Source organism: Myxine glutinosa, chromosome 5 (genome assembly GCF_964187855.1).
Source record: "Myxine glutinosa chromosome 5, kmMyxGlut1.1, whole genome shotgun sequence".
Taxonomy (NCBI): Eukaryota; Metazoa; Chordata; class Myxini; order Myxiniformes; family Myxinidae; genus Myxine; species Myxine glutinosa.
The window spans coordinates 80,633,826-80,660,109 of record NC_136265.1 but is presented as its reverse complement, the minus strand read 5'-3'; the positions used below and the strand labels follow the sequence as shown (position 1 = coordinate 80,660,109).

At 42.6% G+C, this 26,284-nt stretch overlaps 1 protein-coding gene across 1 annotated transcript in view; it reads right to left on the bottom strand.

Annotated features, from left to right (window-relative positions):
• Window positions 1-26,284, bottom strand: part of LOC137428502 (uncharacterized) — a 186,720-nt gene that overhangs the window by 45,462 nt on the left and 114,974 nt on the right. The window contains 2 exon segments of the mRNA XM_078777357.1: window positions 1,677-1,833; window positions 4,195-5,396. Of these exon segments, the coding sequence (XP_078633483.1) occupies window positions 1,677-1,833; window positions 4,195-5,396 (1,359 nt within the window).

Below are 26,284 nucleotides of genomic sequence, written 5' to 3'. Positions count from 1 at the left end.
CGAGGATGGATGGGCACATTATCACAGTCGTAGAAAAAGGGAAATTAGGCAGAAAACGGTTGTAAGACATTTATGGACACCATGAAGAAAAACAAGTTTTTGCAAAAACAACAATCAAGAAATGTTCAAAGCATTTTCAGCCATCTTCCACCCAGTTGTTATCACTTTAAAATGTCGATCCTGGAATTTTCACAGTTCAAACCGATTATAGTTGAAAGTGTCAAAGCACATCTGCACCGTCCATGTGAAAGTTGTGCACACGACCTCTGCTTGACCATAAATAACACTTTCCACAGTTGGTGACACTGAATGAAATTGTAATATCTCACCGTTTGTCCACGCTAGATGCTGTGTGAGGTTTTCACAAGCTGAACTTGATAAAGACTCGAACAAGGACTGAACCTCTGGCATAAATTTTTAACATGTCAACAAAGATTAGAATTAAAGGATCCCAGATAGAAAAACATGGACTTCACTGTCGTTGTAAAATGAGGGGATGTGGAAAAGAGAGGATACAAAACAACTTTAAAAATTGTTGAAATAACTTTGGTGCCTTTATGATGATTTTGCCAATTTGCATTGATTAAATGGAAGGTAAAATTACCTTGTTTGTGCCAGGTTTCTTGTGAAATAAAATCATTGTTAATGTATGAATTGATAGTTCAAGTGAAAGAATATTTCCAACCTTGACGAAAAATAATTAAGTTGTGGAGAAAAAGAAACTCATTTGGCAAAGCATTTACAAACTTGTTGGCCAGAAAAGAATTCCCATAGAAAATACTCCTGATCATGACCTGCTCAACAAAATACTCCTGCTCACGACCAGCCACTTTTTCTCCTTGTCTCCACTCATAGGCCCATCCTTTTCTCATTTGACACTGGCATCCACCGCACTTGCTTACATCCTCTCGATCTGGGACTTTGTTTCCCGATGGGGGTGAAGTGGCGAAATATATTCTTCCTCTGGGGATGGGTTGGCAAACTTTTACTCAGTTGTCATCCATAACTGCCGTTGGAATTTCCGTGTTGAGCCATAGTCTGAATTAAACCTTGATGCACAGTGTCACTCTTCACAACAGTACCATCACAGCAGCAGTATCAGCAGTACAGCAGATGAGGACATCATGGCCTTCGGCTCCTTGAAAAGTGTGGCTCCAGCTCCTTTTGAGGGGCTAGGCATCTTTTGGCTGCCAGTTATGCACATTCATCATCGTCTGTTGACGACATCTTTTCTTTGAAAACTCAGACCATGTGAAAGTCAAACAATAAATTGTACATCCCTCGCTGTTGTTTTTATACTCGCAGTGTTTTCAAAATAGTTATACCCACATGTGTTGCAGTTTCTCATGTTCAGCAGTTATGTCTCCAACTTACAGCAATACCCATTTTTGGGGAAGAGGGAAGTTCTTCAAGAACTCAAAATTTCCACATCCTTTTTTGGTAAAGGATCATAATTCATGAACCAGATTGTGAAACTTCATTCTCATAACTTTGTTCCAAGGGCTCTTTTTAGAATCCTCAATGAACCTCTGACAGCCTCCACTTCTCGCTCATTTGTCGTGATATTCCCCGGAATGCTTTTTAAGTGCTCAATAAGGCTTTTTTTGATCATCCCTGTTGCTCTTGACTATGACTGGTACAATTTCAGCTTTCTTCAAATTCCAAGACCTCTTCACCTCATTTTTCAGATCCTGGCATTTGAGCATTTTCTTGGTTTCTGAAACATTTAGTCCAAAGTCATTGGGAACCAAAACCTCAATCAACAGTGGCGTCTTTTCCTTTTTGTGTTTGAGCATTATGACCGGACACAATGCTCCGCCTGCAATGCCTACACTTGATAGGATAATTTTGTCATGCATGAAAAATGTATGCATGTATGTGTTCATTTTCAAGGATCGAGTTTGGTTTGTTTCCATGATTGATCTGAGACCGGAATGTTGAAATGTTTGCAGATGCACCAGTGGATTACTCCGCAGACGTCGTCATATCTTTCTGTGTACAACTGTTCCGACATGATTTTTTTACATCCCAAAAGAAGGTGACTGGTACTTTCTGTTTCTATTCCACAAAATATGTATTTGTCTGATTGGCTCAATTCCACCATTTTCTTGAAGCCAGTACTGTAGTAACCCCAGACTTGGGCATTTATGATGACTCGTTCACCATCCCAATAATTTGACGTCTCCTTAGCCATTCCAATAAGCCTTCCTTATCAACCCCTGTTCTGCAAGCTCTTTTTTGAAATGAATCTTCCTGCTTTTTTGTCATTCTCTCATTTGTCATCATATATATGCTGTATTTCTGTTTGTAGTCTTCCTTTTTTGGTTCACGAGTTATCAAGTGACCACTATATTCGTCATGTGTGTGTGTGTGTCTGTCTGTGTCTGTGTGTGTGTCTGTCTGTCTGTCCGCAGCATAACTACCCGATGATATCATCCGATCTTGATGAAACTTGGGTGGGAGGTTGATATCATGATCTAGTTGTGTCCTGCCAAGAGTGGGCGTATTGCGCCCATTGTGGGCGGAGTCACGCCCGAAAAGGATGTCTTTTTAGGGGGTAATCGATTTCAAGCTACATCTTCTCCGAGGGCTTTGGTGGAATCTGAGAGGGGTTTCGATATTTGGTTCGGCCAATGTCATGTGTCCAGCTCCACAGAGCTCGATTTTTAATTTTTCATGTTTTTCTTTTTTCATTTCATTTCATTTTTCACCGAATTTTTGGTATTGTGTAGTTAACTAACCTCATAACTGATTAAACATTATTTTCTGTCATTTCAAGGTCAGTAACCTCCGTTTTGACATTTCCGAGGCTGGCCTGTCCGGGCCTGTTTCGGTTATAGTCTGTCCTTTGTCATTGAATACCGCTCGCTCGTGAACCATCGTCGTCTCCTGACTTATCTTCTTTGCGATCATTGGGGATGTATTTGTTTCTGTTTCTTTTTCCTGTGAAGTATCCTGCACTTGCACATGCTTTTGAAAGTTTGTTCCTAAATGGATTAAGGATGCCTTTTCTGATTTTTTGTGTTTGTGCTCATGCACCATCCGACCGCCTCCAGCTTCTTGTCTCGGCAGGTAAAACCTAGGAATGCATTGGTTTTTGTTAAATAGCTTATGATTAGTTAGAAGTTCCCTTGTTTTGGTGTCAAAGTTGTTGATCTCCAATTGTGGCCAGTTTATAATTGCACACCTATACTGGAATACCGGTACTGTGAGTTTGTTGATCGTTTTGATTTTGTTCATTGGATAGAGTAATGACTTCAGAATTAGTCTTATTCTATATCGATACTCTTTGCTGATTATTTTACGCATTTGTTTTTATGTTGTACATGGGGACCTTCTTCTATTCCAAGGTTTTTGTTGGATACTTCTTTTTCTAGTTCCGGTATTGTTGTACTTTCGCCACCATATATATGTCGCCACCAAAGTTGTACTTTCTAGTTCCGGTAAATAGGCTATATCGATTGAGATATTGTGTGTTCTTTTTGTTTTACCAGATAGAAATGTAGATTTGGCACATTTTTCCAAGATCAAATTCCATTCAAATGTCCTCCATGTAGCGCATTACTCATTTAAGTTGATCAGCCAATTTGTTATCATGTGGTGCGAAGAATTTTAGAGCAACCATGTACAGTAGTGTGTCATCTTTCTAGGTTCTTCAGTCATTTTTCTGTTGCATGTTAGATTGTATCAGTGTCCTTGTTCATTAATGAGGTTACTCATGGGTCCAGAGCCAGACAAAACAGGAGGGGGGAAGGGCTGTCACCTTTGTAAGATACCACGATGTAGTTTCACCCCTGCGACATTTTGTTTCTACTTCCGTAGTTCTCTGTAGAACATTTTTGGGTTGTTTTCAAACTGTTGATTTTGCTTTCTTCTGTTTTTTGGCCTCATCATAGTTTTTTTTAATTCTCCCTGCTATCTGCTGGAGCTTATTATTGCCAGCTGATGGTTCTAGTCCATTGTTTTCAATGTTGTAGTTCTGTTTTATTTGCTTGATTTTCTTGAGCTTCGGACTTCTGTTTCCCTTCATGAATTATTCTACTTGTCCCGTTTCCTTCCTTAGTTGGACTCTCTGCTTCTTCGGTCTCTGCTCCCATGGTTGTGTTTTCTTTCCAGTCAGATTATCAGATCTATCTTTTTTGCATTGTTTGCCTGTTATTTCTCTTGGACATGCAGTGCTTCTGCAAAACTCACATCTCATCTGTGTGTATTTTTTGATGTCTTATTAATGTTGATCTTTGAACAAAAGCCTGAAGACACACAGAACACTTGTGCGGCTTCTCTCCAGTGTGCGTTTTTTTATGTTGGTGCAAATATGATGAGCGTGCAAAATCCTTGTTGCAAACAGAACACTTGTATGGCTTCTCTCCTGTGTGTATTTTTTCATGTTGTTGCAAATATGATGAAAAAGCAAAATCCTTGTTGCAAACAGAACACTTGTATGGTTTCTCTTCCGTGTGTGTCCTTTGGTGCTTTATTAATGCTGCTCTTTCAACAAATGCTTTAAGACAAACAGAACACTTGTAAGGCTTCTCTCCCATGTGTATTTTTTCATGTAGATGCAAATATGATGAAAGAGCAAAATTCTTGTTGCAAACAGAACACTTGTAAGGCTTTTCTCCTGTGTGTAGTTTTTGATGCTTTATTAATGTTCCTCTTTCAACAAATGCTTTAAGACACACAGGACACTTGTGTGGCTTCTCTCCTGTGTGCATTTTTTGATGTGGACGAAAATGTGATGAATGAGCAAAATCCTTGTTGCAAACAGAACACTTGTAAGGTTTCTCTCCCGTGTGTATTTTTTTATGTTGATGCAAATACGATGAATGAGCAAAATCCTTGTTGCAAACAGTACACTTGTATGGCTTCACTCCCGTGTGTAGTCTCAGATGATTTATTAATGTTGCTTTGTGACAAAATGCCCTAAGACACACAGAACACTTGTGTGGCTTCTCTCCAGTGTGTATTTTTTCATGTTGACGCAAATATGATGAACAAGTAAAATCCTTGTTGCAAACAGAACACGTATGGGGTTTCTCTCCCATATGTATGTTTTGATGTTGATGCAAATGTTTTGAAGAAGCAAAATCCTTGTTGCAAACAGAACACTTGTAAGGCTTCTCTCCCGTGTGTAGTCTCAGATGATCTATTAATGTTGCTTTATGACCAAATGCCTTAAGACACACAGAACACTTGTGTGGCTTCTCTCCTGTGTGTATTCTTTGATGTTGATACAAATATGATGAAAAAGCAAAATCCTTGTTGCAAACAGAACACTTGTAAGGCTTCTCTCCTGTGTGTAGTCTAAGATGATCTATTAATGTTGCTTTATGACCAAATGCCTTAAGACACACAGGACACTTGTGTGGCTTCTCTCCTGTGTGTATTCGTTGATGTCGAGACAAATTTGATGAAGAAGCAAAACCATTGCTGCAAACAGAACATTTGTATGGTCCTTTACTGCCATGAATATTATTGAGGGTTGCTGAACAGCTTTTACAACTGCGGTTGGAAAACATGCTGCTAAACGTGTCATTTTCTTGACAAACAGTGTGTGTCATGTGAAGATTTAAAACTTCTGAGCAGAACAACTGGGAACAGTTGTAACAAGAAACCAGTTCCATTTGTTTCACTGGAAAGACAAATCACAAAAAGTATTCAAAATTCACCAAAACGTTAAAATGTTGCAGAATTGACATGTATGTCACTCAGATTAGATTAAACATTTGCCATATTTCGGCCCTGCACTCCATGGTGAAGCTCCACATCAACGCTTTAAAAAAATGGTGGAATTTTCGTTATTCTCAAATGTGTCGGACAGTGACTGCGTAAACACAAACGAACTAACCCGAGGTTATTCAATTATACTGGGCAGTGGATAGTAATGTGTGATGTGCGGTCCTTATTTATATTTTCTAAGGTCTCCCTTTATCCCCTCATAGGGATGGATGAAGGATGGGTAGTCGGTTGAAAGGGAAGAATATGCAGGCCAAGATGAGAGAAGGTATAAGATCAACCTTCCACGAACCAAGCCTCAACAAGAGCAAAATTTGTGCCTCAACCAATGATTTTTAAACCTTGGTCTGTGCAACCCATCTGGAAAACCCATCAGCTTACTTGCAATCATCAGCAAGGTCATGGATTCCATCATCGTAGCAGACATCAAATCCTTACTCTTCTCCAATGGCCTGACATCTGACCATCAGTCTTGATTCAGACCAGGTCATGCTACATTGGACTTTCTGCTTTGACTCTCCCATCAATGGATGAAGGCCCTCAATGTCAAGCATGAGATCAGGTCTGTTTCTGGAAATATTTGGAGCATTCGATACAGTCCGAACCCCCGTCTTGCTGTCCAAACTCTCTGCCTCTGGCACACAAGCTGAATCCCACACTTGGATTTTTGACTTGGACTCCATTCTCGAAGCCGTGTGGCTCTCAGTGGGATCCCTTCATCTCCTGTCCCTGTCAAGGCTTGAGTACCAAAAGGCAGTGTTATGGGCCCCATTCTATTCCTAATCTTCATAAACGATCTCTCTGACTATTTGGAAGACCCCCTTTATCATTTACCATGAAGTCTCCCATCCTTGACAAAGGCAGGCTGCAGCCTCTTGTGGGAGGAATTCTAAGCATAATAAAGTAGGTGATTTATCACCTGCATTATGACCGAAATTATTTTATCAGGATAGAAAATCGTGCACTGTTGGACTCCTACAGAGGGAGTGCAAGACCAACTCTCGTCTTGGTTCTTTACAAACCAAGCAATGGTATATCAATTTGGTGTAATTAGTATGTACTGTAATTATATTTCTGTTTGAATAAGAGTGATCTTGTAGATACATCATGTGCTTTAATTCATCTGTACTGTGTTACATACTATGGTTCATCTTACTATAATTCACCAAATGTCGGTCCGTCTGTTCCCAGGTACCGCAAAAACGGCTGAACCGATCGCAACAAAATTTTGGGTGGGTAATCCTGGGACCGCCTGGAGTAAAATAAGCTGTATTGTTTTTCCAATTTTTTCCCAGTTTTTCCAATTTCCAATTTTTCCAAACACGATGGAATAATATTTACCGATATGAACAGTGATGTGGTTTTTATTGAAAATCTACAAATACTGTTTAGATTTTGATGATTTGCGTGTGATATGATTAAACGGATGTTTATATAAATCGTTTAAAATAAAAAAAGCCTTCAATTTCTGATATTTTGCCTTTTCATTTGGGCCTCCCAAATGAAGCCCCGCCCACCGTTGTTCGTCTTACGATAATTCACCAAATGTCTGTCTGTCTGTCTGTTCCCAGGTACCGCAAAAACGGCTGAACCGATCGCAACGAAATTTTGGGTGGGTAATCCTGGGACCCCCGGGAGTAAAATCTATATATATAAAACACAGTTTGTGTGTGCGTGTGTGTGTATGTGTGTGTGTGTGTGTGTGTGTGTGTGTGTGTGTGTGTGTGTGCGTATGTAATGTTACCGATAGACTCCTAAACGGAGAGGCTCACGTACTTGATATTTGGCACAGACATGGCCATTGAGCCTGGGACGAACATGGCTGACCTAAAAATGTATTTCATAATATGCTTTTACCATATTTTTACCTCAGCGCGAAATATTATGACTGGAATCTGACCGGTCGCAGAGCAGCGCGCTGATTCGCTCAGAGCGATCACGTGATGTTCCCTGCCGCCATTAACTCAGTTACGTGTTCGCACGTATTTCAGAGCGAAAAGCAATTGCCTTTTTTCACATTTAAGCGACGAACATTGCCATTCACACCACATAGGTTTTTTCCCCTTTCATCTTTAGATTCATATTTTTTGCCATAACGTAGCGCATTATGGCTCTCTCGAGCTCGAGTTAGCCAATCACCTGGGAGCATGAGGCCACGTTGGCCACGCCCACGACAGGACGCAGAGTTGCAATCGATCGCTCAGAGCGATCACGTGATGTTCCTTGCCGCGCGACTATCTATAGATATCACTCAGATCCCTCACAATCGACCACCACCACCTCCTCCTGCAATACTAAATATCACTCAGATCCCTCACAATCGACCACCACCACCTCCTCCTGCAATACTAAATATCACTCAGATCCCTCACAATCGACCACCACCCCCTCCTACAATACTAAATATCACCCAGATCCCTTGGAATCGACCACCACCTCCTCCTACAATATTAAATATCACCCAGATCCCTTGGAATCGACCACCACCTCCTCCTCCTGCAATACTAAATATCACTCAGATCTCTCACAATCGACCACCACCACCTCATCCTGCAATACTAAATATCACTCAGATCCCTCACAATCGACCACCACCACCTCCTACAATACTAAATATCACTCAGATTTTTTTTTTTTTTTTTTTTGTTTTGTATACAAGATCGAGGCTCGTGAAAGAGCGAACATTAATCACACAGAAAGACAAACCGACACATAAAACATATAACATAGGGAGCGGTAGACAAGATGGGGAGAGAGGGGGAAGGACACAAACACAACATTTGAGAGCAGGGACCGAGAGACATGGAGACATCGAGAGATCTGAGAGAGGGCGAGGGCTTTGGGGGGGGGGGGCGTGTGAAGGGGGCGGTGGGAGAGGTATGAAACATATGGACACTGCCAGGACTTCCAGGAAAGAAGTTGGAATTTCAAACAAGGTGGATCTGGGGTGAATTAGCGGGGGTAGAAAAGATCAAGGTTTTGGATGGGGGAAGATAAGAGATGGTGGTGAACAGCTGTTTTAAAGACCTGGAGGGAGGAGTGGGATTGAAGGGAGTGAGGGAGTTTGTTCCAGAGGCGGGAGAAAAGAGGAATGAAAGAGTGAAGGTGAGCAGAGAGCCGAGATTTCGGCAGTTTAACCATCAGAGGGTTGCTGGCAGATCTTGTGCGACCTGTAGGAATATTTGGGGGCGACCTGTAGGATCCCTCACAATCGACCACCACTCCCTCCTACAATACCAAATATCACTCAGATCCCTCACAATCGACCACCACCCCCTCCTACAATACTAAATATCACCCAGATCCCTTGGAATCGACCACCACCCCCTCCTACAATACTAAATATCACCCAGATCCCTTGGAATCGACCACCACCCCCTCGTACAATACTAAATATCACCCAGATCCCTTGGAATCGACCACCACCTCCTCCTGCAATACTAAATATCACCCAGATCCCTTGGAATCGACCACCACCTCCTCCTACAATACTATATATCACTCAGATCCCTTGGAATCGACCACCACCTCCTCCTACAATACTATATATCACTCAGATCCCTTGGAATCGACCACCACCTCCTCCTACAATACTAAATATCACCCAGATCCCTTGGAATCGACCACCACCCCCTCCTACAATACTAAATATCACCCAGATCCCTTGGAATCGACCACCACCTCCTCCTACAATACTATATATCACTCAGATCCCTTGGAATCGACCACCACCTCCTCCTGCAATACTAAATATCACCCAGATCCCTTGGAATCGACCACCACCCCCTCCTACAATACTATATATCACTCAGATCCCTTGGAATCGACCACCACCTCCTGCTACAATACTATATATCACTCAGATCCCTTGGAATCGACCACCACCTCCTCCTGCAATACTAAATATCACCCAGATCCCTTGGAATCGACCACCACCCCCTCCTACAATACTAAATATCACCCAGATCCCTTGGAATCGACCACCACCTCCTCCTACAATACTATATATCACTCAGATCCCTTGGAATCGACCACCACCTCCTCCTGCAATACTAAATATCACCCAGATCCCTTGGAATCGACCACCACCCCCTCCTACAATACTATATATCACTCAGATCCCTTGGAATCGACCACCACCCCCTCATACAATACTATATATCACTCAGATCCCTTGGAATCGACCACCACCTCCTCATACAATACTATATATCACTCAGATCCCTTGGAATCGACCACCACCTCCTCCTACAATACTAAATATCACCCAGATCCCTTGGAGTCGACCACCACCTCCTCCTGCAATCTATATATATAAAACACAGTTTGTGTGTGTGTGTGTGTGTGTGTGTGTGTGTGTGTGTGTGTGTGTGTGTGTGTGTGTAATGTTACCGATAGACTCCTAAACGGAGAGGCTTACGTGCTTTATATTTGGCATAGACATGGCCATTGAGCCTGGGACGAACATGGCCGAACTCAAAATATTTGACGATCCATATTTTTTATTCATATTTATTTCAGCGCACGGAATCAACGGAATCAGAGCAGGTGGGCGCTGATTCGCTCAGAGCGATCACGTGATGACGCTATGACGCTATGAACGCTATGACGCTATGAAAAAAAAAATCGCTATGACGCTATGAAACGCTATGAACGCGATGACGCTATGACGCTATGAAACGCTATGAAGCTATGAACGGTATGAACGATATGACGCTATGAAAAAAAAAATCGCTATGACGCTATGAACGCGATGACGCTATGAACGCTATGAACGATATGACGCTATGACGCGATAAAGCTATGACCGCTATGAATGATATGACGCTATGAAAAAAAAAATCGCTATGACGCTATGAAACGCTATGAACGCGATGACGCTATGAACGCTATGAACGCTATGAACGCGATGACGCTATGAACGCTATGACCGCTATGAACGATATGACGCTATGAAAAAAAAAACCCCTATGACGCTATGAAACGCTATGAACGCTATGACGCTATGAACGATATGAACGCTATGACACTATGAACGCTATGACGCTATGACGCTATGACGCTATGAAAAAAAAAATCGCTATGACGCTATGAAACGCTATGAACGCTATGACGCTATGAACGATATGAACGCTATGACACTATGAACGCTATGACGCTATGATGCTATGAAAAAAAAAAATCGCTATGACGCTATGAACGCTATGACGCTATGAACGCTATGAACGCTATGATGCTATGAAAAAAAAAAATCGCTCGCTTTACCAAGGGGCTCGCTCTCTCCCCGTTCCCCTCCCCTCCCCTTCCCCCTCCCGGCAATGCCGGGTACTTCTGCTAGTAGGCTATATTGTTTTCCCAATTTTTTCCCCCAATTTTCCAATTTTTCCAATTTCCCAGTTTTTCCAAACACGATGGAATAATATTTACCGATATGAACAGTGATGTGGCTTTTATTGAAATTCTACAAATACCGTTTAGATTTTGATGATTTGCGTGTGATATGATTTAACGGATGTTTATATAAATTGTTTAAAAAAAAAAAGCCTTCAATTTCTGATATTTTGCCTTTTCATTTGGGCCTCCCAATTGAAGCCCCGCCCATAAGGCGGGTGCCGTTGCTAGTTCATATTATGGGAGCTTCGGAACCCGGGACTTCGTCAATATCATGATGAAATATTGTTGTATGTGTATATATATATTGAATGGATAACGCTCTTTGACTGAGTGTCTGACTTGTCCTCCCCTCCCCACTGACTTATCCATCACAATCATCAGTTGTAAATCCACTCGAGTGGCAATGCTGGGATGATGTTTATGCCCGAGGCTAAGGAATGTTGCCAGACCACTCATAGTGGCCAGCCGAGCAGACATGTTTATGCCTGAGGCAATGAAAGCTGTAAGTTCACTTGGCTGAGTGGCCTAGCCTGGAATGTTATTGGGGTGTAAGAAAGGTAGCCAAACCTTACAAGGAGATGTTGTTCCCACGCTTGCACAAAACCAGCATGAATCAGATGAACTGAGGCTTCACATGTGACCCACACAGGGAGTAGTAATGATAAAATCTAAGCTGTCCTGCGAGGACACACTGGGCTATGTAACACCCAACTTGAGTTCTGTATACAGGTGGTGGAGGGTTTCTACAATATTCAGAGATTGCTGTGGTGCTTCTACCAGCCATTCTTTCTGCACGTGTGATGTAATAAACGATCTTATTATTTGAGTTTAGCATTTTGAGTTCAGTGAAACGATTGAATTGCTTCGACACTCTTCCGTCTCTGCAGACATTGATAAAATCAAAAGCTGTTCAAATACTTCGAGTATGTCTTTCATTCCTGAGAAATCCCACACACTCAAGTCTCTCTCTGAAAGGAGCATCTGGAAAACACTCCCATCTACTTTCTTAACAATCCTCTTGAAGAAGTTCAGTCACTCGAATGTTTGGGCCTCACTAAAAGCCATGATATTTCTTGGACATGGCATGATCTTCTATCCACCTACAAGGCCTTCATCCGCAGGTTCATAGAGTACTACTATCCCCTCTGAACTGGCACCCCTGCATTGCACATTTCTCAGTTTGACGCCGTGGAAACCAAGACCTCCAAGATTATTGGAATGGCCCGTGATGAAGCTGAAGCTATGGGCATGTGCCTTATCCATCACAGACAGGTCGGTAGTCTCTCTGTCTTCCACCGTCTCATTTCTTGTCTCGCACCCTCTGCTCTGTCTTGTCCTCCCCTCCCCACCCCCATACCCCTCAACTTTCTGCAGGGATCTTCTTTTGACTTCAAAATAAGAATATTTGCTGCTCTGCCACTACAGCAATTAGATGAACTGGGAAGATTTGGAACTATCTTGCGACCAAACGCTAAAAAAATCTGACGACTCCAATGCAGTATTTGGTCTTCCATTTGATTATGAAGCAAGCTGCACTTATTTTGGTACACTCGTTTGTTTCCAGCTGATTAGATACCGTCAACAGCCAGTGGTCTGCCACATTTTGATGTTCATTAGCAACAATGTGTATAAAACACTACTGCGAGAATTACTGAGAAAGTTCCAAGATGGCAACATATCTCACAAACACAAAATCCTCATTAACTTTCCACTGAAAATACAATCGTTTTGAACATCCTTCTTCTCGCCTATAAAGGATGAAACAACATGAAAGCGGCCGACATAATAGACATGATCACCTATTATGTATAGTGCCGATAGAAAGTCTCATACACCCCCTTTCAAATTTTTCACCTTTTGTTGCCTTATAACCTCGAGTTAAAATGCATTAAATCAGACTTTTCCCACCTTTATTTACACATCGTTACCATCAACTTCAATGTGAAAAGCAAATTCAACAAATTTCAGAAAATTAATCAAAAATACAAAATTTGAATATTTTGGTTGGATAAGTGTACCAGCATGCACCTTGAGATCTGCAGCCAAATCCCTCCTCCGTGTTAAAAAAAGTTTCAACTCATGACTATGGCGACCAAGCACTTGAAGTCGCTGCTCCAACTCTGGAATTCAGTCCCTCTACACAGCCGTCAAGCAGCCAGCCCAAAAAAATTTAAACACTGATCAAAACACATCTATTTTGCAAACACTGGATTAAAATTCCATGTTACTGTTCTAGTTTACCTATTTGAAAGTAATGTTGGTTTATGTGAATATTGCTAATTTCAATTGATTTTATTTGTGAAGTGTAGACTGTATAGGATATTAAGTTATTATCATGCACTATATATGTATATGAAGGTGAATATCAGAAAAACGAAGGTGATGGCATGCGGTAAAGCATGTGGTGAGGTGGAAAGAACTGGGAAGTGGCCGTGTGCTGTGTGCAGGAAGGGTGTCGGAGTGAACTCCATTCAATGTACAATGTGCGCTGAGTGGGTTCATCAAAAATGTAGTGGTTTGAGAGGATCATTAACCAGTGTGGCAGCTACATTCAAGTGTAAGGTGTGCACAGAGAGAGCTGCAGATGGAGGAAATGTTGAGTTGGATCTTGGAGACAGCATGAAGCTGGAGGGTGTGAAAACATTTTGCTACCTAGGAGACATGCTGAATGAAGAAGGTGGATCAGACTCGGCAATGGTTGCGAGAGTGAGATGTGCAAGGAAGAAGTTTCGGGAACTGAGTGGCATGCTGACGAGGAGGGGAGTGTCGTTGAAGCTGAAGGGAAAGGTGCATGCTGCATGTGTGAGAAGTGTTATGATTTATGGGAGCGAGACATGGGTAATGAACGTAGAGCAGCAACGAAGGCTGTAAAGGGTGGAAATGCGAATGATTCGGTGGATGTGTGGAGTATCGTTGAGAGAGAGGAAGACAAATGATGAATTGTGAAAGATGATGGGAATAGAGCCTGTGATGGATGCTGTGAAGAGAAACAGGTTGAGATCGTTTGGTCATGTGTTGAGGAAGGATGAAAGTGACTGGTTGAGAAGAGTGATGAAAATGAATGTAGAAGGAAGTAGAGGACGGGGAAGACCGAGAAAGACTTGGCTAAAGGTTGTGGAAGAAGAAATGCCGGCAAGGGGGTTAACAAGGGGAGATGTAGAAAATAGGGCAAAATGGAGAAGATTGTCATGGGGTTCTGCAAGGCTAACCCCCACTCTAGCAGGGAAAATGGCCTTAAAATGCCTGTTGTCGTTGTATGCACTATATAAACTTAGCATTATTATTAGACACGCTTGTTTGTGTGTCTATGTTCTTGTAACAATCTTTCCCATCCATTGGTTGGACAGCTGGCCTGAGTCCACCCACCACAAATTCATTCTGGTGAAAAATCTTACGGCAGCCAATTTTGGTGCTCACTGCTATGCGAAGCGAAAGACGCCTCAGAGCTGTCATCTTCACAATCGCGATGCACTCTCCATACATTTTCCCTTCATTGTAAAAACCACCAAAACGACAGTTAAATGGATTTTGAGCCAATACGTGTCATGGGCCTTGTGAAGATCAACGAACAAGAGTGGCCATTGTGTAAAAGCACAGACATTGTTTAAAGCGGTACGTATGCAATTTGCATTTTATATTTCTTCACAAACCGAGCTGTGAGGATTAGATATTAAACCCCACATTGTGCATAATGAGTGTGAAGAGACCCGCAGTGTTGGGTCAAGCACACCTCGTTTCAATATGTGACCGCGGTGCAGTTAGACATTATTAAAATACATTAGCGTGCTGAAAGAAAAAGGCAAATTGGACATGTATATGGAATCGCTGCATCTACTGTGCATTAAATTGTTTTTAAAATCTCCGAAAATGAATCTCCCTCCTACTGCACCACTCGGAAAACCCAAAAGCACCAAAGGGCAATCTCAAGCCACAGCTTCCTGTCATATGGAGGTCAGATCTTAAGGCTTGGATGAATGGGTCGGTGTGGCAAGACGACATAATTAATTTCGGCATGGGGGGTGGTCCAAGACAGGGGTAGGCAACGTATGGCCTGAGGACCGGATCCGGCCCGCAAAGAGATTCCGTCCGGCCCACAGATGCATTCTGTTTGGACTTCAGACCCTAGGAATGCTCGGCTTTCACTTCCTTTGTATTGTGCTCGCCGCGTCACACGCAAAAATGCAGGCACAGAGCTGGCACTGACAGACCAACACGAAAACCATCCCATTCCATGCTTAAACAGTATACAGACATCACTTTTGCCAATTAAGCGGATAATTAAAAATAAACTCTTCTAACCTCTAACAACTACTCGGTTATCGTTGTAGTTGTAGAAGGAAGTAGAGGACATTGTAAACAACTACCCATGCCCGAAAAGCCATATGACGATATTGCCCACCTCTATAAAAAGGTTGCCGACCACTGGTCTAAGGGGTGGCAAAAAGTATTGAATTATCGCACCACTCTTGCGTTTACGAGGATTGGCAGGGGCATTGTTTGCAAGGAACAAAGCATTGTTGGTGAGATTGTTCTCCTTGGTGTCATTTTCAATGAAGCTTGGGAAGGCTTGTAGTGGGGAGTGGATTGGCATTCTCACAAGCAGGGCTGAAACCCATGTCATGACAAAAGGGTTTTTTTTCAACAATGTGAATATTTGTGCACCAGGAAGATAATTGGTTTTGGGTCATTTAATGTCACACATCTTTTCCACAGATCTCGCAGGATTGTGAATTGCACAGGTGACCATGACAGCCCATGACCTGCTCATGGTCACTTACAGTGCCGTCAGAAAGTATTCACACCCCTTGTCTTTTTTCACATTTTGTTGTGTTACAGCCCGAGTTAAAAAAATATTAAATTTAGATTTTATTTTGTCATTGATCTCCACATAATACCCAATAATGTCAAAGTGGAGTTTTTGTTTGGATTTTTTTTTATATTATTAAAAATGAAATATAGAAATATATAATTTACATAAGTATTCAACCCCTTGAGTCAATACTTTGTAGAAGTGCCTTTGGCAGTGATTACAGTTTTGAGTCTTCTTGGGTATGTCTGTATCAGCTTTGCATATCTGAATTTGGGAGTTTCTCTCATTCTTCCTTGCAGATTTGCTCGAGCTCTGTCAAGTTGGATGGGGAGCATCGGTGAACAGTAATCTTCAAGTATTTCCACAGATTTTCAATAAGAGTCAAGTCTGGGCTTTGGCTGGGCCACTCAAGGACTTTCATGTTCTTGTTCTGAAGCCATTCCAGTGTTGCTTTGGCTGTATGCTTGGGGTCATTGTCCTGCTGGAATGTAAATCTTTGCCACAGTTTCAGGTCTTTTGCACCATGAAGCAGGTTCTCCTCAATGATTTGTCTGCATTTGACTCCATTTCCCTCTATTCTTACAAGTCTACAAGTTCCTGCTGCTGAAATGCATCCCCATAGCATGATGCTGCCACCACCATGCTTCATGGTAGGGAAGGTGTTAGATAGGTGATGAGCTGTGCTCAGTTTCCACCAGACTTAGCGCTTTGCATTCAAGCCAATGAGTTCAATTTTCATCTCATCAAACCACATCATTTTTTGCCTCATAATCCCAGAGGCTTTAACGTGCCTTTTTGCAAACTCCAGAAATGTTGTCATATGCCTTTTTCTCAAGAGTGGCTTCCATCTGGCTGATCTCCCATAAAGCCTAGATTTGTAAAGTGCTGCAGAAACTGTTGTTCATCCGCCAAGTTCTCCCATCTCAGCCAAGGAACTCTGTAGTTCTGTCAGTGGTCATTGGGATCTTGGTCACCTCCCTGACAAAGGTCCTTCTCGCCCGGTCACTCAGTTAGGTTGGACGGAAAACTCTAGGAAGAGTCTGGGTAGTTCCATATTCTTTCCATTTCCTAATGATGGAGCTCACTTTGAAGCTTTGAAGCTCACTTTGAAGCTGATGAAGAAAGCTCTTCAGAACTTTCCACACTCGAGAAATTGTTTTATACCATTCCCCAGATCTATGCCTCCTCACAATTCTATCTCGGATTTCTAAGGAACAGTTCCTTGGGTTTTTAGATTTGGATTCAGGCTTTCTGTGCGTGGAATTTTTTTTTCACACTTTGACATCATGGGGTATTATGTGTAGATCGGTGACAAAAAATATCTCAATTTAATCCATTTTGAATTCAGGCTGTAACGCAACAAAATGTGAAAACAGTCAAGGGATGTGAATACTTTCTGATGGCACTGTATCCTTTCCGTGCACCTCGTGGAATTGTGAGTTGGGCATGAGACCATGACAGCCCATACAGATCTTGAATGCATATATCATATCATGTAATTTGATAATAGCGAAAAACGTGTCTTTCAAACTTGTCAAGTTTCAGTAATCCCAATTCGTTTGTTATTTACAATTCTATTTCCACAGAGTGAATTGGAGAAACTAGGGCATGCCCGTACTATATATATATCTAAAATTATATCCCCCCCCCTCTATTTACATGAAATGGTTTGGTCCATTCGCAAAGCCAAAGCGGACGGCTTGCGAGTACGGTGACAATCCCCCCCCTCTATTTACATGAAATGGTTTGGTCCAAAGCGAACGGCTTGCGAGTACGGTGACAATCCCCCCCTCTATTTACATGGAATGGTTTGGTCCAAAGCGAACGGCTTGCGAGTACGGTGATAATCCCCCCCCCCCTCTATTTACATGAAATGGTTTGGTCCAAAGCGAACGGCTTGCGGAGTTTGGTAAAGAAATCGCCATAGCTCGGTAACTACTTGTCCGATTAATTTAAAACCTTGAAAAGGCACATCCTCGGGTCCCCAGCAATATACCTGGCAAGTTTCAAGTATATCGGACCGGTAGTTGTCGAGAAACAGCGGTCGCATACACACACACAGACAGAGATTAGTGGAATTATAGATAGATAAAGATTTTCAAAACGTTAGCTTCTTATGTAAAGTACAGAAAGCTTTCTGGGGATGTCAAATACAACCAATATCCCTATCTCATTGACGTAAAAGCAGCCCACGTGGGTGGAAACACTTTGTACGTATCTGCAATTCTACCAGGACTGGACATAAGTAAAATTATTCTGGAAAATAAACAAAAGAAGTAAACACAGTGTGATGTGTTTTCTGTGTAACTCGGCTTACCTTTGAGCAGCTGATCAGCTTTGCTGGACTCTGTGGGAGGAGAATCACATGGTTCCTGCTTTATGTGCTCAGAGCTCAAAGCAAGCTGCTGGGAGGTCTGAAGAAAGTTCCTCTGGATGGCTTCCATCTTCACCAGAGGAGCCTCATCTGGAAACCATGTGACATCATTGTATTAGAGGAGCAAAAGGGTTAAACGAGTGAATCCAAAAAAAAAGAAGAAGATTTTTGAAAGATAATTTGGTCAAACCCCAAAACACACGAATTGCCACAAAAAATGTCTCATCCTCAATCCATTTATAGTCTGGCAAATAAAAACAATTGGCATTTAACTCACAACTTGAACACACTAAATTTAAATTTAACATTGAAAGATAAAAAGGAGTGAAAATGTCGAAATAAACCTCAGAATTGGAGATAAGTTGCATAAATCACAAGAAAACAAATTAAAGCGATTCACAAAAGTACATCCTCATTCTAAGGTTTTCCTTCTTCTTTTTTTTAAACCAACAATTGAGAGAAAGCAAATATCGTTCAATTAATCATTCATTTGATATGCAGTAGAACTAACTTCTCCAACAGATTTTCGTGATTATCATCAGGGGGGAAAAATCAGGATATTGGTTCACGAGTTATGACCTTCCGGTTCCTGTCCTCCTATTGTACAAGTTTAAAAGTTCGACATTCGGACTATTTCGTCCTTTTTGGTTCACGAGTTATCAAACAGAGTGACCACTATATTCATCATGGGTGTGTGTCTGTGTGTCTGTCTGTCCGCAGCATAACTACCCGATGATATCATCCAATCTTGATGAAACTTGGGTGGGAGGTTGATATCACGATCTAGTTGTGTCCTGCCTAGAGTGGGCGTATTGCGACCATTGTGGGCGGAGCCACGCCCGAAAAAGATGTCTTTTTAGGGGGTAATCGAGTTCAAGCTACATCTTCTCCAGGGGGTTTGGTGGAATCTGACAGGGGTTTCGATATTTGGTTAGACCAATGTCATGTGTCTCGCCCTACGGAGCTCGATTTTTCATTTTTCATTTTCATTTCATTTTTCACCGAATTTTCGGTATTGTGTAGCTAACTAACCTCATAACTGATTATACATTATTTTCTATCTCATTTCAATGTCAGTAACCTTCGTTTTGACATTTCCGGGCCTGGCCTGTCCGGGCCTGTTTCGGTTATAGTCCGTCCTTTGTCATTGAATACCGCTCGCTCGTGAACCATCGTCGTCTCCTGACTTGTTCACGTTATTTTTATGTTCCGTGGGGGGACATGTCGTGCCTGGCACACAATGCTGTAACACTCCTGGATGAAGACATTTTCAGCATAAAAACATGAAATCTGTGCTTGTCCCCTTCTGGACAGCTTTACCTGTTGGCAGTGCCTTTCTGCTTGAATAAGACATCAAACGGTTGTTGACTACCATGCCTATACCCAGGTGTGTAAGCACAATCTCAAACACCCCCCACCCCCTCTCCCAAAAGAGGAACAAAAAAAACAAAAACAAAAACGACTTGGAACCTGCACTATCCACATAATCGTGTTTGAACTTGACCCTGTCTCCTCCTTGGTTACTGTGCTTCACCGAGCCTGTTGTTGGCTTAATGGTTCGGGTGTTGGCTTGGGATCCTAGGATCTGCATCAGTGGCACAAACGTGTTTCCAGAAAAATGATGCAACCAGCAGCCACAGGCTGCATATGAAACAACAACATTCAAGGATGCCAAAGCGGCGCATGACTGATATAGATCGCAACACCTCATCTGCCGCACGCATAATGCGGGCTCGATTGCAGAAGACACTGGAAGACATTGACAGTCACCTTGCATGTACACAAGCAAACTGGAAGGGTACAGGATGAAGAAACAACAGAGGCTATCTCTGCCAGGAGAGATGCCAATTGCCAGCGGATGACAAGCGTGCAGTCTGCAGAAACAGCAAAGGCTATCTCTGGCAGATGGTAATTGGCAGTGGATGACAAGGGCACGTGTTTTGCACTTTGACCTTTCCCGAGCCCAACACCCACAAGCCCCCCTCCAATTCCCATCCTCACCCCAAAGCACAGGTTTACCTGGTTGACCAGGTATCTCACACACTCCACTTTCTACCCCACATCCCCTCAACAACCCTCTCCACACATGTATATGTATATGTATATATGTATGTATATATATATCAATGCAAAATTTGTATATATATATATATATATATATATATATATATATATATATATATATACATGTATATATATACATACATATACATAGACATATACAGTCACGTGAAAAAGTAAGTACCCGCCTTGTAAAGTTTTGACTTTTCAACATATTTCAACATACAGCTATTTGATCTTCATTTCAACAATATTGACAGATAAAGGTGATATAATATAACAAATATCATGAAACAATTACATTTTGTAGTCCATTGTATAATTTAAATAAACATCAATGCAAATTTTGCATGTGGAAAAAGTAAGTACACCCCCACATTTATCACTACTTCAAATACCTAAAATTAGAATCAGGTGCACCAGCTCAGGTGCAAATGATGAGAACATCGTTAGAGAGGATCTTGGAGGAACCTGTCTTATTTAAACCTCAGACATTGAGTTTGGTTTGCTCTTTGTTGTTGAAGTGTGCGGCGTCACCATGCCTCGATCAAAAGAGCTCTCCGAGGCCTTCAGAAATAAGGTTATACAGACTTGGCATTTAATATGGAATATTTTTTTTTTCTTGACTTGGGTTTACTTTCTTAACTCAGTATATCAATCTGGTGAGTTTCTTTTACACTTTGGTGATTTATTTGTTAAGAGAACCATGTCACTGATTGTCTGTCGCAGCAAGAATTCAACAACAGGATTATATCACAGGTGGCGTGGCAAAATGTACGGACAGGTGCATTTGATGATTGGCTTCACAGTCGGGTATACAAGGGTTGTTGCGTTCTGTATTAGTGGAAAACAACTGCTGCACGTCTCCAAAAGTTATTGCCGCTTCCTCTGGAGATGTTCCGTCAACTCGACAATGCTGTTTGTCATGGAGTGGTGGCTTTACGAAATTACGGCATGAAACAGCATGCTATTGCTCGGCAGTATGGCATCACTCAAGGTCAGGTGTCAAAGATCCTGAAACGAAATGCTCAGAGGGGTGTCCCTACTCCAATACCGAGGCCAGGACATCCACGCAGAACCACAAGGAGGGATGATCGCCAGCTGCAACGGTTAGTCCGCAATGGCCGTACCAAGACAAGTCTAGAAAAAAAAAAAAGTCAGCTAATCGGCTGAGGGCTGAGTGGCAGCAACTGACAAATGTGCCTGTATCCAGAAGGCTAGTCAACCAACGACTGGTTCAAGTAGGCTATCGTGCCAGGCGTCCCCTGAGAAAGCCACGCCTGACCAGACAACACCGCCAGCACCGATTGCAGTGGGCCAGAGAGCACCGTCAATGGCAGCCAGGACACTGGAATCACGTGATCTTCAGTGACAAGTCTAGATTTCTGGTCTATCGTCAAGTTGGCCGCATCCGAGTGCGCAGACAAGTGCATGAAGCCCACAACGAAGATTGTATAGTACCAAGAGTCCAAGCTGGAGGTGGTGGGGTGACCGTTTGGGCTGCTTTTCATGCAGGGGGCAAAACTGACCTGGTTGTTCTGAATGGAAACCTGAACCAGTTCAAGTGCAGGGCCATTCTGGAAGAAACATTGCTTCCATTTGCTCGTGCAGCCTTTCGAGGAAACTTTGTCTTCCAAGATGACAATGCACGGCCTCATCGTGCTCGCATGATCCAACACTTTCTTGCTGACCGTGGTGTAGAGCATATGGAGTGGCCTGCCATGTCCCCGGATATGAATCCGATAGAGAACTTGTGGGCAGAATTAACGCATCAAATCGACCACTTGGACCAGCAGCCGACCTCTGTGCGTGAATTGCTGCAGGCTATTGTCACTGCATGGCAAGCGATTCCTGTCCAAACCTTGGCAAATCTCGTGAACAGCATGCCTCAACGTGTACTTGCTCTCCTGAATGCTCGTCGGGGTTAGACGAAGTACTGAACTGTAATTTTACTGTCCGTAATCCCAGTCGTAATTTAACTTTTGCTTTTGTTAAAAAATTTTTTGGCTAATGTGCAAAATAAAGAGATACTTCTGGAAAACGTACAGAAGTTCAACACAGTACTGTCCATGAATTGAGTTCGATATCAGTTTACATCACTTTCAAGGATCAATTTATTTGTTTCGAAATGTCAAATGTGGTTTTTTGTTTCTTTTAAAGGTCACATTAACAAAATCTAGAATAATTTCAACATAATTCCAATGAACTTTTGGTTCTAAGACATCTTGAAAAGTAAGTTCACCCCCACAAAAACATATTCCATATTAAATGCCAAGTCTGTAGATGCCTACGAGTCTGGGAAGGGATTTAAAAAGATCTCCAAACAATTTGAAATCAATCATTCGACTGTCCGGAAGATCATCTACAAGTGGAGAAGATTCCAAACAACTGCCAACTTGTTCAGGCCAGGCCGCCCCAGCAAGTTCAGCCCGAGAGCAGACCGCAAGATGCTGAAAGAAGTCTCGAAGAACCCCAGAATGTCATCATGGGACCTCCAGGTAGCTTTTGCCACTGTTGATGTCAAAGTGCACGAGTCTACCATTAGAAAGAGGCTGCACAAATTTGATCTACATGGGAGGTGTGTCAGGAGGAAACCTATGCTGTCCAGAAAGAACATCAGGGCAAGACTAAAGTTTGCCAATGAATACCGAGGCAAAGACCAGCACTTCTGGAACAATGTGCTCTGGACAGATGAGTCAAAGGTCGAGCTATTTGGCCACAGTACCAGAAGACATGTTTGGCAAAAACCAAAGACAGCATTTGACCACAAGAACCTGATACCAACTGTAAAGCATGGTGGTGGAAATATTATGGTTTGGGGCAGCTTTGCTGCATCAGGGCCTGGGCAGCTCACCATCATATAATCCACTATGAATTCTTCATTGTCCCAGAGGGTGCTTGAGGATAATGTGAGGCCATCTGTCGGAAAGTTGAAGCTCAACCGAAGGTGGACCTTGCAAGGTGGACCTTGCAATGACCCTAAACACACCAGTAAATCCACCAAGGAATGGCTGAAAAGAAAGAAATGGAGGGTTCTGGAATGGCCAAGTCAAAGCCCGGATCTAAATCCCATCGAGATGTGGGGGGATTTGAAACGAGCTGTGCATGCAAGAAACCCCTCAAACATCGCACAGCTGAAAGAATTCTGCATGGAGGAGTGGGCAAAATGTCTCCCAGTCGATGTCAGCGACTGGTAGACAGTTATAAGAAACGCCTACTTGAGGTTGTTTCTGCCAAAGGGGGCAATACCACCTATTAGAGCCAAGGGTGTACTTACTTTTTCCACATGTGAAATTTGCATTTATGTTTATTTAAATTATACAATGGACTACAAAATGTAAATGTTTCATGATATTTGTTGTATTATATCACCTTTATCTATCAATATTGTTGAAATGAAGATCAAATAGGTGTATGTTGAAATATGTTGAAAAAGTCAAAACTTTACATGGGGTGCACTTACTTTTTCACATGACTGTATATATATATATATTGTTACGGATCTCGGACGTCAGCGCTCCCCTTACCAAGGGGGGGGGGGGTTAATCCCCTTGTCTCGTTAGCTGGCCTACCCGAGTCCTGGGGGTTATACGCTCCTTCCGGTCGGTATTAGGTAGGGTTGTTTATTGGTCAATTTAGTCCCAAATACCTAATTACGAACACCGACCGCGAAGCAGGGAAATAACTCCCACTCGAACCACGGATATGATGGAAAATGCCGAGCGGATAGCAATCTGCGATCCGAGCCGTTAACAATGGGACTAAACCCGATTATAGCGGTTGCGATCGTGCCACGTTTACCCAATGAGAGAAAGGACGGATGCGATCGAATAAGAGGAAACCCAGAAGATAGGAAGAACAAAGATGGGTTTATTAATTATTATTTACAAGAAGGAGAAGAGGAAACAAAAGAATGTACAGGATAGGAAGAGGAAGAAGCAGGACACAGGGCAGTCTTATCTTATTACGCAGGAAAAACGTACACACTCACGCGGGGATTGTAGCTGGTAGGGCGGATGTTCCGGCGATGGGGTCCAGGCTCCAGTCGGCTCCAGTCCAGGCTCCGTCCGGTCCAGCGGCGAAACCCGGCAGGCAGCTCCGCGTATAGTTGAACGTGACCGGACAGTTATATAACGGGGGGGGGGGGGGGGGGGAAGCTGGTGTCCTATGGCGTACGTAATATGTGCACCCTCGTGCCAAACGCACCCTCTCCAGTGTTCTCTTGATCAACGCGCCGTATATCTCTGAACAAAGGTGCGCTCTCCCGAACAGGTTCTTTCAGTGAAGGCGAGCTCTCTCACGCAGTCCTCTCAATACAGCGCCTTTCCCAATAGTAGGTTCTTTGATCACTGCCGTGTGCACGCGAGTCCTTGAGTCCTTTTATCAGCGCTCTCTCCCAACGAGTCCTTTCGCAAATGTGCGCTCCGTATCAGTCCTGTGAAAGGGCTTTGCGTTCGCGCTTATATATCGCAAGCCACGATCGCTCCACGCGCCTCAAAGCCACGCCTGTCAGTGATGTTCCCTCAGCCCAGGTTGGCTGGTGAGGGCTTACCGACTCCGCCTTTGACAGCTGGTTGACGTGCCACACCTTCTTCTTGGCGCTCCGCCTCTTTCTCGGGCCTCACCTCGTGGTCCCTTGGCTAGTTCTAGCCAACAAAAACCAAAGCACGCGCGGCAATAGCCAGGGGTAGCCAAAGCGCGAGGTGCGGCAAAAGCCCAATCATTAGGAGCAGCAGCAAACGCCGCAGCAGCGCAAGCCCAAAGGCAGCGAACGCTGCTGGCAAAGGCAAAAGTGCAACTGCAAAAGCCAAATGGCACAATTAAAAGGAAAAGTCTCCTCCGAGGTGGAAGTTGGGGGTGAAGGCTGGAATGATGGCTGGATGGATGGATGGATTGAAGAGGGGACCAAGGTTATTTAATTGACACAACGCAGTCGACTATTGGGAACACAGCCTTATCGAAACACATAATAATGAAATAACTGGAGTCCTATGGTGTCCTGCGTGTTGCTGTGGCCTACCTATGGGGTGCTACTTTTAACCTTTAATGATGAGAATTATTTACAAGAGTGTGGGTTCTCAAAACCACAACAATATATATATATATATATATATTTATATATATATATATATATATATATATATATATATATATACACACATATATATATACAATATATATATATATATATATATATATATATATTTATATATATACATATATATATATATATCTATATATTTATATATATACATATACATATCTATATATTTATATATATACATATCTATATATTTATATATATATACATATATATATATATATATATATATATATATATATATATATATATATATATATATATATATATATATATATATATATTGTTACGGTTTTTAGAACCTTCACAAGTAAATTTTTCCCTTATAAATGATCCCCTGTAAATATCCCCATCAATTAAATCCCGGACGGGCCCCTGTTACATATTTATGGGAATGTATGTGAAGTACCATTCAGGTTGCTTATCCGTGTGTATTATATTAAGGGTTGTTGTGATGGGAGGGTCAGGAGCCCTTCGGAACCAGTGGCCGGAAACGGAAGTGGCCGGAAACGGAAGAAGAAAAGACACGAGGAGAAAAAGGACGGGGATTCTTCTTCCTCGCCCCGCGACGACGAGAAGGTGGAATCGACCTTGCGCTGCGCGGAAAACAGGGGTGTTCCGAAACCCGTTTGGCGAGAGGAGGTACCTGGCCGCGTAATTACCTTTGGACACGTGAAGTCCCCGTGAGTTCGTGCACGGAACGTACGGGTCGCACTTTGGAGCCTCGCACGCGTTACAAACCGCGCTCGGTTTTGCCCGTCTACAAGGACGCGTACGGGTCGCACTTTGGAGCCTCGCAGGCGTTGCA